The following is a 16629-nucleotide window of genomic DNA, read 5'->3' as shown; positions in this document are numbered from 1 at the left end:
ATGACTGTCTCTACAATTTATTTGCACTTTTGGCTTTTACAGCCTACGCTTAAATTGAGGGCTGTCAATGTAAGTGACATTTTACATAAGCAAGCAGCAGCCTGCAAAGTACTTTACATGCATTACTGTTGAACTTTGTTGAAATTTATCTCAAATAGTGTACTAATGTAGTGTATATATTGAAATGTAAAAGTGTGATTCCCCTATATACCTGACATTTGGAATCTGGGAAGAGCTAGTCCAGCCTATTTAGGTAATAATGTTTAAGCTATGCACTTTGTATTGTTTGATCCAGAGCTTACATTAAGTGCTCGATTGCAAAGCAAACTAAAACTCTCTGCTCCATGAACTTGAACATCAGTGTACACACTAAGGTCGGAGATATTTATGGAGTACCGTACTAACAGGACAAAATCTAACTATGCCTTGCAGCTGTTTTACTGTGAATCATATCTTTACATGTACGCAAATCCATGCACGCACACACACACAAACACACACAATCATGGGGATATCCTGCACACTTCCCCCTTCCTGTGAGTCAAGTGGCCTATTTCCACATTAACAGCATGCATACAAATTGATAGCTGGAGCTTGCCCAAAAAAACAACAACTGCTGGTCCATTCATTCACTTTTGCTACTGTATTCCTAAACTGAGTGCAAATAAAAACATGGAAATTTACTCAAATACAATTTCTGAACTGATAAGCATAGATCCAAACTAGTGTTGTCAAAAATATCGATATTTCGATAAATATCGATACTGAAATATCTGAACGGTACCAATACTAATTTCCCGAAGTATCGATACTAGCCGAGCGGTCACTTTCACTTCTCTCCAAAGGCGCGTTGACAAACACCACACGTGACGCACTCGTCTCATTCGCTCTGGTTAAATAGCAAAAGTGAAGTGAATGGAAAGATGGCGAGGGCGACGCCCCCGCGACCGGCTTTGGTTGATTGATAAAGAACACCGCGAGCGGGCATGTCGGAGAATAGCGCGGACACGCGTAAAAACACACCGCGAGCGGGCATATCAGAGTCGGAGAATAGCGTGGACACGCGCTACACACCGCGAGCGGGCATGTCGGAGAATAGCGCGGACACACGCTTCACACTGCGAGCGGGCTGCGGGCACCCAAAAGATTGTTTGACAATCAATAATCCCTCACATCACTCATTTTTAAAATTATTTTATAGGTGAAAACAGACTTAAGGAACAGGCTCCAGGGGTACCATTTAGCAAGCATAGGCTACACTCAGCATCAGGGGTGTTTGTTGTTTGGACAGACCTTTCCCCACTGCTAAAAAAATCCTAAAGGAAACACTGTAACTCTTCTCATTTTAACTTTTCTGAAACATTAACCAAGATGGCCTAGTATTGTTGTTGATATGAGTGTTGTCTCGTTTTTTCACCGTAATTCTTAAAGTTAACATAATCTGACTGAGGAATCTTAGACAAGTAAATATTTTAACTGTGGTCAAATGTAAATTAACTTGTGCCTATTTAACTTTATTCAGAAAATTATTATTTAATTCTGCAATTTGCCTTCATTAGCGATTATCATCAATTTGATTACACAGATATTAATTAAACTAAACAGCTAGACAATGGCATCTCTGAATTCAATAATGAAATGCCTTTAACTGAAAATTTAATGTTTAATCTTATTATTATAAATTACTGACACTCTATCCTCCAATTTGATACTGTTAAGTGCTTTTTTGTTACAGTAGGCTATATTTTAATCTTTGATAACAGTAGGTTATACAAATACAACGGGTCATGTTAGCCCTGGTCCAATTCAAAAATATTAACAGATAGAACTCAGGACATTTTTGTTCATGTAAAATATACCTCATTGTCATGTTCTAGACTTATATTTAGCTTTAAATAAAAAAAAAATACCCCCTTAATATTGTGGCAATATTTTTTTCTCTGTGGTATCGGAAATGGTATCGAATATCGATATTTTTCAAGGTATCGTATCGAAGTTAGAAATTCTAGTATCGTGACAACACTAATCCAAACCATTAAATGCCAAACATAGGCCTACAACAAACTATGTTTCTAATATAACATGACCCAAAATGTATTTGGACACGCACAACTTACTTAGGCTATATGTAATGCCATTGCATTACACATAATATAATTTATTTATTATCATGTATTTATATATATTTTAATTAGGCTACCATATTTTGTAATGTGCCCAACATGTCCAAATAGTTTTTGAGGGCACCCTTAGGTACAAAAAAAACTCCACACATGATATCCACAATGCTTTTCTGTGTGTTGGAAACACAATAAACCACATTAAGTGACAAGAAAGATACATAACAAAGCACACTTCCTAATAGAAATTATTTCAGGAAAAAACAACAATGCTTTAACTTACTAATGCATAACTGTGGAAATTGTCTAGATATTGATATCATGAATAAAGTCAGTCAGATTTGAGCCATGTTTACAACAGGATGTGACACACACTAAGCCTCCTGCTCACACACACACACACACACACACACACACACACACACACACACACACACACACACACACACACACACACACACACACACAACCAAGCAAACAATTAGTCAGTTATGATGATGAACAAACAGTATTTGTAAACATAAAAATGCTCTGACTACAATACATTAAAAGTCAGTGTTTGACAATGTTCCTCAAACGTCTTCAGATCGCCTAAAATGGCATTATAACAATTATTGAAGCTTCAACAATTAGGCTAGTCACTAACACTGCTGTTCGAGATCAGGACATAACTTACCACCGCATGTGCTGAGACTGTTAACTACAACTTCTGACAGATGACAAACTGAGCTGCCACATTTTAGTTAACTTGACTGCCAACTAGGCCTGGTAATAGCACAATGAATACTATAGTCATAGACCAACATATTTAAATGCAGCCCTATGTAATGCCATTTGGGACATAAACCAGTGTTTTTGAAGTCCCCTGATGTGCCATTTAAACACATTGGTATATGAATATGTTTTTGCCATATTTCTGCCATCATAACATCACTGCAATAGGATATTATGGTAATATCGTATTTTTGGAAATGGTGCTATAATACCAATATCAATATGTGTGGACATTGTACCATTCATTGTATATAGATTTTGCATCAAAATACCACAGCACTGAAATTCATGTACAATGGTATTTACATAGTACTTCAAAGCAAAATACAGTCGAACCATAGTACATTTGTCTGTAAATGAGTATAATTAGAAAAATACCATGGTGCATGTCTAATTAGCCATGTTAATACCATGGTACTGTTCTGTTAGTGTGACAGCATTACCTTTGAAGTCTCTTTGAACATATCCATCATGAAAGCTGGAATAACCTGATATTTGACTGTTTTACAAATAACCTAAATGCATACTAGTCTTTCTAACTAGTAGATGCACTCATATATCCGCGATGATAAGCGTACAGAGATGTAAATGATGATTTGTGGAGGACGCACATCACAGGGCGGCTGGATTCACATCTATCAGCAACCGGCCAACCACAGAACTGTTGCCAACCCTCCAAAACAGCTGGAAAATAACTTATTCTGAGCCTTTTTACAGGCAGACTCCAAACCCACACATGATGTTGGGGGGGAATCAAAGCATCTGGTTTGTTATTTTAATCTGAGAAGGACTCACCTTCATGTCGTTCATGATGATTTGGAAGAGCCCTCCCAAAGCGCTGCACTCCTTCTCCATTCCCGCATCCATTTTACCAGCCCAAAAACACACGAGCAGCGTTGACACTTATCCTCCTTATGAAAGCTCGTCTCGAAACCCGCTGTCAGTATCTGAAGGGTGCAGTACGAGGCTGTATTTGAAGGTTATCGTGTGAACAAGGCAAATGAGGATAAATTAACGCACAAATAGAAAGTGTTATTCCGCTGATTAGCTGCCTGGCGCAAGTAAACTAGTCCCGGCCACGCAACTTACTAAACCTCTAAAAATACATCGCATCGCCACGATAAAAGTGGATGAAAAGCCTAAAACGGGATTTTTTTTACAATAAGTCTCCAGGTCAAAAAGGTGCCACGTAAGCACAGGTAAACCCGCAAGAAAAACTGACCGTTGAAAGTCTGCGCCGAAGTACCTGGCTCGGCGTTTTCAAAAGCTTGGCTCTGCTGGATCGATAGTCACGTTAGTTTAGATCGCGACAACCGCCGTGTTTTTTATTCCTCATGGTTTCATTCAGTCGATCCAGCCGCTGATATATCCTTAATAGTGATGATTTTGATCGGTTGCAGTTTGAATAAGGCTTTCGGGTGAAATTAATACGGCAAAACCTAACTAAAGTTTCGACTCCTGGTAGATTCCACAGAGCGAGTGGTAAACATTATTCACTCCTGGCTCACTCTCTCTCGCGCTTTCTAGCCCGTTTGTGTGGATCAGCAGGCGGACGAACTCAAAAAGGGGCGGAGCACGAGCACTTCGGATATCTTCGTGCTTTTTCGACAATTCTAACTTTTGTCATCGACAGATTAGTTGACATGACATTTTGATAGAATACATATATATAATTTAAACATTTCCCCAAGTTCTTATGTAGACTATAATACATATTTTTTATGGCCTTAAATTATTATTTAGAGACAATATGAAATAAGCCTGTACAAGAAATTTAGTGGATTACTTATGACTGAATGCTGTCCACACAGTTGCCAAACTCTGTCTTCCTAAGCATTTTATTACATGTACTTTCTATAATGATAAACCAGAATAAACAGAGCTACATCCTATTACATTTATCTAGTCACAAGAGAGCTGGGTTTTTTTAAGCATTCATATCACATCTATGAGTCAGCATCATTGTAATCTTGCCCAGCCTTGTGATGTTACCTGACATTACGAAAGAAAGGAGTCCACCTTTCAGCTCAGTGTCTCATAGCAACGCAGACGTGATAAATTTAGCATCCCGTCCTCTAGTGGCCTCCTGTCTGTCTGCCTGAGAGAGGAGAGGTCACCTTGTTCAGTAGTCTGGGCTTCAGTTCCCACAGCTTCAGCTTCATGTGCCCACTCATAGCACAAACACACTCACAAAGCTCATGGATAGAGCACTTAACTCTGTGTTTTAGGGCCCATTTTTATTGTTGCTATGAAAACAAACAGGTCAGTTCACATGAATTATAATTTTCGAAATCACTCACAAAGGATTATTGATTTTTTTTTTTTTTTTGCAGTTCTCCATGATTAGTTTTTTTTTTTTTTTGAAATCATTTATAGAGATTGCGCTCACAATAAGCAATGTATAAGTGATTAAATATTTTAGAGTTGAGCGTATGTTGAACCCCATGAGTTTTTATCATGACTGCACTGGTACTAAATATGTGCTTTAAAAATCTATTATTTGTATGTGACTAGCATTTAATAATAATAAAAAGAAAGAAAAAAATATGTGCTTTATAGCTGTAGAAGGCGCTTGCTACCATCTAGTGGTGAAACTTTAGTAATGCAGTAGTGTTTGCATAGCAGAAACAGGCGGTTTGATGAAATGCTAACATATTGTAAACTTTAAAGTGCAGTATTTGCTGTATACTATTTTTTTTTTTTTTTTTTTACATCATTTTAATATTATATAATTTCATATTATAACATTGAAAAGGCAGTGAAGCAATATTGTTTAAAATAAAACAAATCTATTAAATACATCTCTGTTGAGGCAACACAGAAAAATCTCTAAAGGCTCTATTATGGACGTAATGCACATTTTGTTGAGGTCAAAAGGGTTACAAAAGTTATAACCATGAGAAAACTTGGCACTTTTTAATGCAAAATGTATTTGCCTTTGATCTATTCTTTAAACTTCACAGTAATAGTAAGATACTAGCTGTGGAAAGACACACAAAAGACACAGCATAGTGTAGTCAAACTCCATTTATTTTGTGTTTGACTGCCAGAATCAATGTACAGAAACTATACATCATTTTTGTTTGTATTTTTGCCCTTTCCAAAAGGTACAAACCATTTTTACAAACATGTTTAATCAGAGCTGCCAGGGATCATAACTTAAAGGCAAATAATACAGTAGAATAAGTTTAAGATAAAACAAATGTTGCAATGTTCAGTGTAGAATCGCTTTCTTAAAAGGAAATAGATATGCATTTTACAAATCTAAAAAAAAAGTACAGTTACTTTATTTATTGCATCAAAGGGTCCTCAAGGCCATGCATCAATCTCACAGGCAAAATTACATTTGGCCCATGTTAGTTAGCGCAGTCATAAATAGCTTATGTAGGATGCATCATTCATTCACATAATGTCATGAAAGATCATTATGTCTAATGCAATGCTGCTGGCTTCAGTCACTGTGTGCAAAGGCCCTCACGTGGTCAGTTTTGTAAGTGCACCCTGACCTCACTGAGGTTTGACTTTTGGTTAGCCACAGCAAAATGAAACAAGAACATCTTAAACTTTTAAGAGCCCTAATTCAAGACAGTCAAGTCAGGTTTGCTGGTATAACCAATGGACTCACTCCAGGAGTATGCTTTACTTGGGAAGGCAATGTATGGAAGACAAATTTAAAATGATACAATGAACTTTCTGATTTTTTAGGTCCACTAACATTCCTACATTCATCAAAGAAGACAATACAAGCGTCAGTACCAGCATCGATACAACCGCAGCATTTGCTTGGCAAAGATTCGTTTTCTGTTTTCCTTACATGAAGAAAATGTTAGATTTGAAAACACGGCAATTACCAACATTGATTTGGCACAACAGAACACGAGTAGTATTTCGTAAAAGCAGCCATGCACAAATGAATCCCTGAAGTCAAAGCACCATGTGTCCGTAGACTTGTGTAGATTAATGTTTAGGCCTGTTAGTTAGCCATTAACTACACAAATCTGTGTCAGTGCATTCGCAGTCTGCATGCAAGCACTTGCAGTGGGATGTCAGAACGGTCTTGAACCGTTCAACGTCTGGTTCATTCATGTCAGTCGGAGCAGAACCGTTGAGCACTTTCTGATAAGTGGGGCATTTCTGAAAGATTTTGGAAGTACCAGATAGCTATACATAAAAATCTCTTTTCACACCTTTTTTAAGTCTATGTCTTTTCATGATTCCAAGGTGCAGTTGGTGAGTTGAATATTCAATAAACTGGTTTTGCAATGTTCTGTCGCACTTTGTCGTTTTGTACTTTGTTTGCGGGCGATGTCACTCGCAATAGCCAAAGCTCCGCCTTTCAGGAACCGCACAAAGTTCTCACCCACCAGTGGACCCATGACATACATCCCTGACTCCTTCGCGCTCTCATACGTGTACGGATCCACGTCAAACGGGTTCCTCCGACAGCTGATTGGCTCTTCGGAGTCCAACCCCAGTGACCGACCATGTTCTGGGAGGAATGACAGGTTGGGATGGGAACCAATCAAAACGAGTGCCATCGAGACTTGTAGCACTGTCTGTAGCCCTCCCTCATCCTCTAGCACACACTTGCCTTCAGGTCTGAAGGCAACCACACGGTGCTTTGGGTAACTGAGGTAACCGGTATACGGGTTGCTGTTCTCAGCAGGTGAAGTAAGAGCTTGGTTGGACAGATTAACCTCCGTCTCACGCACTTTGTTTTGCTGTTGGCTCATCATTTGGTGCACTTTGTGGTACTCAGGGTAGAGGAGTTTGGGCAGTTGGTTGAAGATAAGCGCCGGATCGGTCACAGGCCGCCTAAAGGCGTGATATACAGGTGTGTTCAAGTGGTGAGCCGCGAGAACGGCATCTGCCGCCGTCAAGCCAGCACCAACCACAAGAATTGGCTCGGAGGCATGGTCCAAACGGCCTGAGGAAATGGCGGCCTCCAGCTCCCAGAAGCTGTGGCACACGAAGGAAAGGTTTTCGCCTTCCACGCCGAGACGGGCTGGGATGTCGTGGGTTCCTGTGGCAAGCACCACGTTCTCTGAATACACGCAGAAAGGGACTTCAATTACTTCCCTTCCATCATCACCATTTGCGCTTCTCTGGAGGCCTTCGATCTTCCAAACGGAGCAGTCAGATTCAAGGGAAACCCGAGAGAGTGAGGTTACGGTGGTGCCGCAAGCAAAGCTTTTCTCCAGACCCATTTTAGTCACATAGTGCTGGTAGTAGGACGCAATCTCAGCTGGCGTGGCTCGGTCGTTACGTAGATTTCTACATGCACAAAACACACAAATGTTAGATGATCAGTTTCATAATTTCTAACTTCATGAACTGTGTTATACTCGTGATGCCTCATTTATTCACAAACAAGCACTTGTAAAAAATGATGACTTCGGTTGGGCTAGATTGTGTTGAGTAGCTCAAACAAACGTAGCAAGATTAAAAGCACCACAAAGCCACAGTATAGACATTTTGAGCTGAATTTAACAGTTATACTATTCAGGATTCACATTACGTTAGCAAAAGAGAAAATATTTTTACATAGAAAAAAAACATACTAGGGAGAAGCTGCAAGTCACCTTATAGTTTCAGTTTAGTTCCAACACAATGCAAGAATCTTGTTTTCATATTTGTTTGAAATTTATGCCAATAATCTTCTTGGGAATTTTGTATGAAATGTGAGCTATTCTCTATGCGGATTTCATTTTCGTACTTGCGTTTGTCTCTCATCCAGTCCTTCAACTTCAAACCAGGAAGTTCCATCCAGTTAGCCAAGCTGAGAGTCAGCATTGAGCCCTCCATTGCCTGCCGGCATAAAGAACAATAAACAAGGTCACATCTTGATATGAAGCAGGCAAAGCACAAGAATAACATCTGATCAAACTTGTACAAAAACTCAACAGAAGTTGCTTTCAGACATGCAAACATTAAATCACATGAGTGCTTTTCCCACAGGGATGTACTTCTGTATTAGGGTGAACCTCATAAACATATTTAAGTCATATTTCACCCCATTTCTCATTACTGTAATATGTCTGAACATTTTACTTCTGTTTCGTTTATAGTTTCTATTATGCTCAATGGTGATTCCATTTAGATTAATTAGTAATACTGACATTAACTATTACAGTAAAATATATAATAAACTAATAAAGTTAATGAAATCAGCTAACTTTAAAAGCAGTACAACAAATAATTAGTAATACAGACATTAACTATTACAGTAAAATATATAATAAACTAATAAAGTTAATGAAATCAGCTAACTTTAAAAGCAGTTCAACAAATACTGCCCAAATATAACTCAACAACAAATACTATCATGACTTTTTATGTTTCTTTTTGATGTGAAATTATTTGATTTTTATTTAGATTTTGGAGTGCAACACGACCTGGACATATATTTGTGAGATTCAAATAAACATTGATTTCAGTTTCCTGAAAAAGTGAACAATATGAGCACTGAGGCCTTAGTTCAGAAGCCAGAAGAATTTTAGGAGTGGTTACTTACATGCCAGGCCCCTCCAGGAGGTCCCTTCCCCAGTACAAGGTGAGGAGTGGCCCTTTCCGGCTCATGTCGCCATATCAGTGGGGAGGCGCAATCCACCCCAAAGTCGCCATCTGGAAGGAGAAGGGCATCGAAGAGCACAGCCACAGGGTTTGAGGAACGGCCCTCCACACCTTCACACAGGAACTCCAGATCCTACATGCACATATGAAGACAAAACAGTTCTTTTGTCTGTGTTTGAACAAGAATGTATGCAAAATCTTGTCAACTATTGTCAATATTCACTAATCCTTGGAACAGGCTATAGAGACTTTTGTTGAAAACCACTACAATTAATCACCGCTTGTTATGTAAAGAGGTGTGGTAAATGTGTCTAGAGGGATTAAGTGTGTGAATTACCTGGTCAAGCAAAGACAGATGAGCGTTCTCTGTCAGTTTGTTATGCAAAATTGGGTTGGGATGGAAGCCATTGGGGGAAAGGTAAGGCGTGTATCCCGACAGCAAATAAGAGAGACAAATCCCTGATGGTCCATTACCTGTTAGAAAGAAAGCCATGCATGTGAATACTGAATGCTCTAGAATACATTCCCCAGAGAACTTTTCATATCTCAGATGTTTTTTTTTTGGTGCGAAAATGAATTGTGTCATAATTTACTTGTTCCAAACTCACATGAATTTCTTTGCTTTGTGGAACATAAAAATATATTTTGGAGAACATGGGTAAAAAATACTATGGAAGTCAGTGGGGCCCATCAACGGTCTGGTTACTGACATTCTTTAAAATACCTTCTTTAGTGTTCAGCAGAAGAAAGAAACGCTAACAGGTTTTGAACAACTTCAGGGTGAGTGAATGATGACGGGATTTTCATTTATGGGTGAACTATCCCTTTAAGCAAATAAAGTTTAGAAATTGTCACAGAACAATAGTCTGAGCCTCACAGTTTTTAACTGATAGAAGTGGGTATGTGAATGGCATTGGCTGGTAAGAAGTATTTCTGACTGGTAATTGTTTTTCACCAATTCGCCTGTCATAAGCACATCCAGACTTTTTTTTTTTGCATTTAAACATGGTAAAGGTTTTAAACTGAAAGCGCTACTCAATTATAGGTAGCTGTAAGAATTACAAAATTAACCAAAATTGTGAATATACAAAAATCCAAGGGGTGGTGGATGTGCAGAACATTGTAATTAACAGGCGTACCAATTATGCTGAGCTTTCTGCAGAGTTCTGCATGCCCAGATTCCATTTGAGCCTGTCCATTAGTTAATTTTGGACCTTGGCTGCAATACAACATTTGTAATTGCTCACAGAAGTACAGTCTAGATTTAAAAAAAAGATGAAAATGGGAGAAAGAAACAATAGTACAAGAATAGAAATAGTTTGGATGCATTAAGAGTTGTGAGTGCTCATGGAAGAGTCATCATGATGCGTCACATGTCTTCACTGAACCCACTTAAAGCTTAAAAACAACAAATATATAATGTTGACTCTTACCAATAATGACAACAGGCAGGATATCCTCAGAAAATGTGTCTTTGTTGAACAGCTCCATAGTGGCTCTCCTGGTACATGCAAAAAGAGAACAAATGGCGAGCTGCAAAAGCTATCAGCACAACCTTAAAACACCCTCCCAAGATACATAACACCAGATCACTACATCCCCTCCCCTTGACCTTGGTCATTATTACTAATAATAGTGACTATTACGTTCCCCTTATATTATATAACCCTATATAATCTGCATTATAGTAAGGCAGGCTGTAAGTTTAAGACAATAATTATGAATCAACAAGTGGTATTACATAACAGGTATGGCTAGCCAGTTTTTCCACCAGTTAAAATGCTAATTCTTGATATCAGGAATAACTAATAACAATTGTTGATATCAATAACAGACATTTGCACTAGTTTATTGAATTTATTGATATCAAAAAAATGTTTTACTAGTAAAAATTGTATTTCTGATATGTGCACTTGGAATTTCAACTAGTAAGAAATCAATTATTGATATCAACAATTGAATTTGAATAACAGGCCATGGTGACATTTAACTAGTGAAAATACAATTACAGACATCAAGAATTATAGTTTTTTTACTCGTTGAAATTTAATAGTCATTGTTGAAAAGAATGATTTTTTTTTTAATAGTGGAAATGTAATTCCTGATATCAAGAATTAGCATTTAAACTAGTAAAAATGTAATTCCTGATATCAAGAAGTCAAAAAGTATTATAAAAGTCAAAACGGCTTGCCATATAACAGGCATGATAACAGGAGAAGGTCGGTGTAACCATGACTGTGCAGAATTTGTTAAAGTGACCGCGCGCCACGGTCGAGATCGCTGAGTCATTCCGAATAGTTGACCACACGACGTGACACTTTATTTTCTCAAATACACTTTAAATATAAGCCCATAATATGCATGTACATAAATATATACATGTATAATGCACGTAGCAGCACTTTAGACTCTTGAATGAAGCCCAGGGCGCGTGTGTCTAATGAAATACGTGCGACAGGTTTTCTGTGATCTGGACGGTTTATGAGGCTGCTGAAAATCATGTTCATGTCCAACTCATAAAAATGGGTCATTCAAGTTCAATGCTTAGAAAGAGTAAGAACGTAGCTTCAAAGTGTGTGTTTTTTTAAAGGGCTAGTTCACCCAAAAATTAAAATGTTGTCAGTTACTCACCCTCAAGTTGTTCAAAACCTATATTGGTTTCTTTCTTCTGTTAAACACAAAAGAAGATATTCTGAATGAATTCTGAACTTTGTAGAAGTCAGTGGCTATAACGCTACCGGGTTACCAACATTCTTCTAAATATCTTCTTTTGTGTTCATTAGAAAAATGAAACTCATACAGAGTTGGAACAACATGAGGGTGAGTAAATGATGAGAGAATTTTCACTTTTGGGTGAACTATCCATCCCTTTAAGACACTTGTAAGTTAACGGCTATTTCCCATAGACAGTATATAAACTGGACACAGCGACCCCATAGGTTTCAACCATAGACAGTATATAAACTGGACACAGCGACCCCATAGGTTTCAACGGAGAGAAATGAAGTCCATTAGAAGCACTCACTTCCTGATCGCAAGGCGAACTGCGCAGGCTCAAACTGAGCTTGACGACGTAGATGTGACGTGGGCAACCTGTAGGTCTTCTAGTAGCTGTGCCGAGAGAAATCTGAATCATTCCTTCCGAATCTCGCAGAGACGGAGAGCGTGGGTATTTGCTGTCCATGAGCTAGCAACGGGAGCAACTTTATCACTCTCTATGGGCTTCTCCCTTGACTTTATGCCTCCACATCCTCCCGATTGCTTGCGAGCTTCTCTGCCTGTCCATACGGTAATTTTTCGACTTGTGCGACAGAGTCGCGCGGGTATGACGCAATCGTTAGCCTATTTTTACAAAAACTGCTTCTACGGGGCCATAACGTAAGATACAAGGTAATGGAGCCTTTTATACATTTTCGTGTTTCTTTAGAAATAAACAATGGACAAACGGTGTCTTTAAACGCCTCAGATGTAAAGTTATTCGCTGTCAAAGTGACTCCAAAATGAATAGGAGTCAATGGAATGCTAACAGCAGGTGGGGGTCCGCTAGCCAATGGCGGCACCCAGGTCGGCTTCAATGTCTTTCGGAACACTGCCCCCCTGGTTTCAACGGAGAGAAATGAAGTCAATTAGAAGCACTCACTTCCTGATCGCAAGGCGAACTGCGCAGGCTCAAACTGAGCTTGACGACGTAGATGTGACGTGAGCAACCTGTAGGTCTTCTAGTAGCTGTGCCGAGAGAAATCTGAATCATTCCCTTCCGAATCTCGCAGAGACGGAGAGCGTGGGTATTAGCTGTACATGAGCTAGCAACGGGAGCAACTTTATCACTCTCTATGGGCTTCTCCCTTGACTTTATGCCTCCGCGTCCTCCCGATTGCTTGCGAGCTTCTCTGCCTGTCCATACGGTAATTTTTCGACTTGTGCGACAGAGTCGCGCGGGTATGACGCAATCGTTAGCCTATTTTTACAAAAACTGCTTCTACGGGGCCATAACGTAAGGTACAAGGTAATGGAGCCTTTTATACATTTTCGTGTTTCTTTAGAAATAAACAATGGACAAACGGTGTCTTTAAACGCCTCAGATGTAAAGTTATTCGCTGTCAAAGTGACGCCAAAATGAATGGGAGTCAATGGAATGCTAACAGCAGGTGGGGGTCCGCTAGCCAATGGCGGCGCCCAGGTCGGCTTCAATGTTTTTCGGAACACTGCCCCCCTGCTATTTCCCCACTTACTTATCAAACAAAAATTATTTTTTTATGAGGGCACCATAAAATTCAAGGAACTAGCGTTAAATTGAGACATTTGCGCTTCAAATAATTTTCCAGAGATGTTATGCGTCTCCCAGCGACGACTTTATCGTTTCTCGGTCGCATTAAATGGTAGGATGCGCAAATATTTCAGCTCAACTGGGTTGCATTTACGGAAGATTAACGTTACACCACGAAAGCCGGTGATGCGTACGTAACTCAGATGCTTGTGTTACGTGCGCGTGCGCTTTCATAAGCGTGCTGTCAACTGTCTGTGTCCAGACCTCTAATGCTCCCAGACATGCCCACGAAACGAGACAATTTCCATGTCCGACGGACACATTACGACGCAACACCAAATTAAGGAAACAAGAACAAAGATGACCTAGAAGATGAGATGGTGTAAAATATGATGTAATTAATCAAATCACGATAATGGTGACCCTTTGTACTGTAACTTAGATTGGCGTGATGAAAGTAAGCCATCACGGCTTGAATGTCAAGACACTTACCTTTACTGCAAATATCCGCGATCCAAATAAGTCACGCTTCACTTAAGACAGCAAAATCTTGAATGTACAGTACAAGCAGGGTGGCTGCAAAGATATTTTAAAACAAAATGTAAAATACACACGTAGCTTCCACCCGGCTGTAAAGAGAGAAGCCGCACAGTTACAGGCTACAGCCCACGATACTCGACTCGTGCGCCGCTAACGGGTTTTATAATTCTTCCTCACAGTCCATCCCATACGACCCAATCATACTCACAGTCCATCTCATACGACCCAATCATCGCAAGTGGTAAGACATGACGCTTCTGATTGGTGCAGTGTGGGGTGACGTATGAGCGTCTTGTAGCTTGTAGTTTTCCACTCACTGACAATGATCTCATCCCTGATTGGCCTGAATCTGGCTGTCACTCCACATCAGCCAATAGGCAAAGGCAGCGGCTTGAACAGTGTCGCTGCCATACTATCGCTACCATTACACCTCCTCCAAGCAGTGCCAAATGATGACATTTTTTTGGCTCCCTAAACAATTATTTTAGCCTTTCTTTTATTTTAACATTTATTCATTACATAATTGCTCATGTCATGAATGACAGCAATGAGAACTGCTAAAGGTTTGTGTATTTTGTTTGTATATTTTGTAACTGTATCGCTTTGTTTTTTGTAAAATCATTTTAATACCCCTGACCCCCCCCCCCCCCCCCCTAAATCCATCTCCATATTCTAGTTACATCAACAACATGACATAACATCTAAAATTGTAGTAAAGTTACATCTGTAAATTACATCATAAACTGTACACTTGTAAATAAATATCTCTACATTCATTAAAACAATTATATATATATTTCTACTACTGTATTATATTGCGTTATTTAAATCTTTATTTCTTCTAATATGTCTGTATTTTCTTCTGCACTGGAAGCTCCTGTCACCAAGACAAATTAATTGTGCGTGCAACTAAACATGGCAATAAAGCTAATTCTGATTCTTATTCTGAACAATTGTTTATGGCTGGGTATAGTAACTTGTTCAGGTGACACTCGGCTACTTCCTGTTACTTTCTACAACCCTTTTGTTTAAATTTACATTATTTTTGGTTTTCACTTCATGTTCAATTTGCTTGTTGTAAAAGTATAGATGTAAAACCTTTAAATCAATGTTCATATTTTAGTTACAGCCTACAAAATAATTGTACGAGACTGGGTGACATGCAAATAACTAGGTCAGGTTATGCAATATAACTAAACTTTTGTGTTACTTTCTTTGACCCCCCTCCCTCCTCAAAAAAGAAAGAAAGTTTCCATTGTTGGGAACTAATTACTTAAATCCTCATTCAAGGTCTTTTCTCAGGGGTGTGTTTGGGTTTCCATGATTTTTTTTGTTTTGTTATGAAAGGATACTTTTTAATACTTACAAGGAAACCGCTCCTGTTTTGCAGCTTCAATGTGTGACTAAGAAGTAGAACAGTGTCTAGAAACATGATCACACATTTAAAAAAAAGAAAAGTAAACCATGTTGCCTGTAAACTAAGGTCATAAATTGATATTGATATTGAATTGACAAATATAAAAGTATACTGTGGTATATTACATATTTCTTGGAACAAATTCATAAGCATTCACATACTCCAAGGTGTTTAAACGAATACTATAGAATTACAATGTTACCATTGCTGGGGTCCTAAAACAGTGTATGTAATAATAAAAAAAAAAAACATTTTTTTTTTTTTCAAGATGTACATTACTGTTTGTGCAATATAATGGCAAAATCATACAACATTGATACGAGTTTTGAGGTTTGAGAAGACTGCTTCGTTATGTTTTTGGATACAATTTACTGAATGAATATGGCAAGAATATGCTGTCTTTATAGCCCTTCATTAATACCTTTCATGCTGTACCTATCTTCTTAAATTCTGTTAGCAATCAGCACCACAGACTGTAATAGATCAGCACATGACTCAACAAGTTTCCAGTTGGGCAGGATGCACGCGGGGCCCTTTTCAAAAGGCTCGCAAAAGCATTTCCCTTTAGTCTATCCAAGAGTCAACTGCACTCACAAAGAGAACCAAGTCTGTTATCACAATACATCGCTTCATCAGCTCAAGAGCGAAAGAATAGTGACATGAAAATCTGATTCAACAGGTCCTGTGTAGTTGTCAGGGTAGCTCAGATGTTATGTAAATGCTTATGCAACATGAGTCTGTAACCACACGAGAAGGAAAGGAATTGTGGTGTTACGCAAACTTTAGTTTGAATAAGTAGGCTATGGTTTGTACTGTATATTGTACACATTGTTAACGTGTTAGCATTAGATGAATTAAAAGTAAACAATACCTTTTTACAGCTTAGATGGTTAATTATAAACCTACTATTATTCATTTATTAACTTTAAATGTTAAAA

The 16629-nt window shown here is 38.7% G+C and overlaps 2 protein-coding genes across 14 annotated transcripts in view; both read right to left on the bottom strand.

The window, feature by feature from the left end:
- Positions 1 to 4490, bottom strand: part of mtss1 (MTSS I-BAR domain containing 1) — a 64387-nt gene extending 59897 nt beyond the window's left edge. For 2 of the 9 annotated variants that reach the window (XM_079628128.1, XM_079628122.1), the window contains exons 1-2: positions 4117 to 4437; positions 3690 to 3861 (exon numbers count right to left, since the gene is read on the bottom strand). In XM_079628128.1, the coding sequence (XP_079484254.1) occupies positions 3690 to 3761 (72 nt within the window). In that variant the 5' untranslated portion in view covers positions 3762 to 3861; positions 4117 to 4437. Of the gene's footprint in view, positions 1 to 3689 lie in introns of all 9 variants that reach the window. The other 7 variants (XM_079628123.1, XM_079628127.1, XM_079628129.1 and 4 more) reach the window with 7 other exon arrangements.
- A 1416-nt stretch (positions 4491 to 5906) lies between these two features.
- On the bottom strand, positions 5907 to 14542 carry osgn1 (oxidative stress induced growth inhibitor 1). 5 transcript variants are annotated; one of them, XM_079628135.1, is made up of 8 exons: positions 14483 to 14542; positions 14227 to 14310; positions 10901 to 10968; positions 10607 to 10725; positions 9805 to 9941; positions 9409 to 9600; positions 8611 to 8702; positions 5907 to 8168 (listed from the first exon to the last, which is right to left on the bottom strand). In XM_079628135.1, the coding sequence occupies exons 4-8, from the start codon at positions 10698 to 10700 to the stop codon at positions 7103 to 7105; spliced, it is 1581 nt and encodes a 526-aa protein (XP_079484261.1). In that variant the 5' UTR covers positions 10701 to 10725; positions 10901 to 10968; positions 14227 to 14310; positions 14483 to 14542; the 3' UTR covers positions 5907 to 7102. The 5 variants fall into 5 exon arrangements, with proteins under 5 accessions (XP_079484261.1, XP_079484260.1, XP_079484258.1 ...); XM_079628134.1 differs by having other exon boundaries at positions 10607 to 10686; positions 14483 to 14540; XM_079628132.1 differs by lacking the exon at positions 10607 to 10725.
- Between the last annotated feature and the right edge of the window lie 2087 nt (positions 14543 to 16629).

This window comes from Phoxinus phoxinus (genome assembly GCF_949152265.1).
Source record: "Phoxinus phoxinus genome assembly, chromosome: 11".
Classification (NCBI taxonomy): Eukaryota; Metazoa; Chordata; class Actinopteri; order Cypriniformes; family Leuciscidae; genus Phoxinus; species Phoxinus phoxinus.
This window is presented reverse-complemented; position numbering and strand designations above follow the sequence as displayed.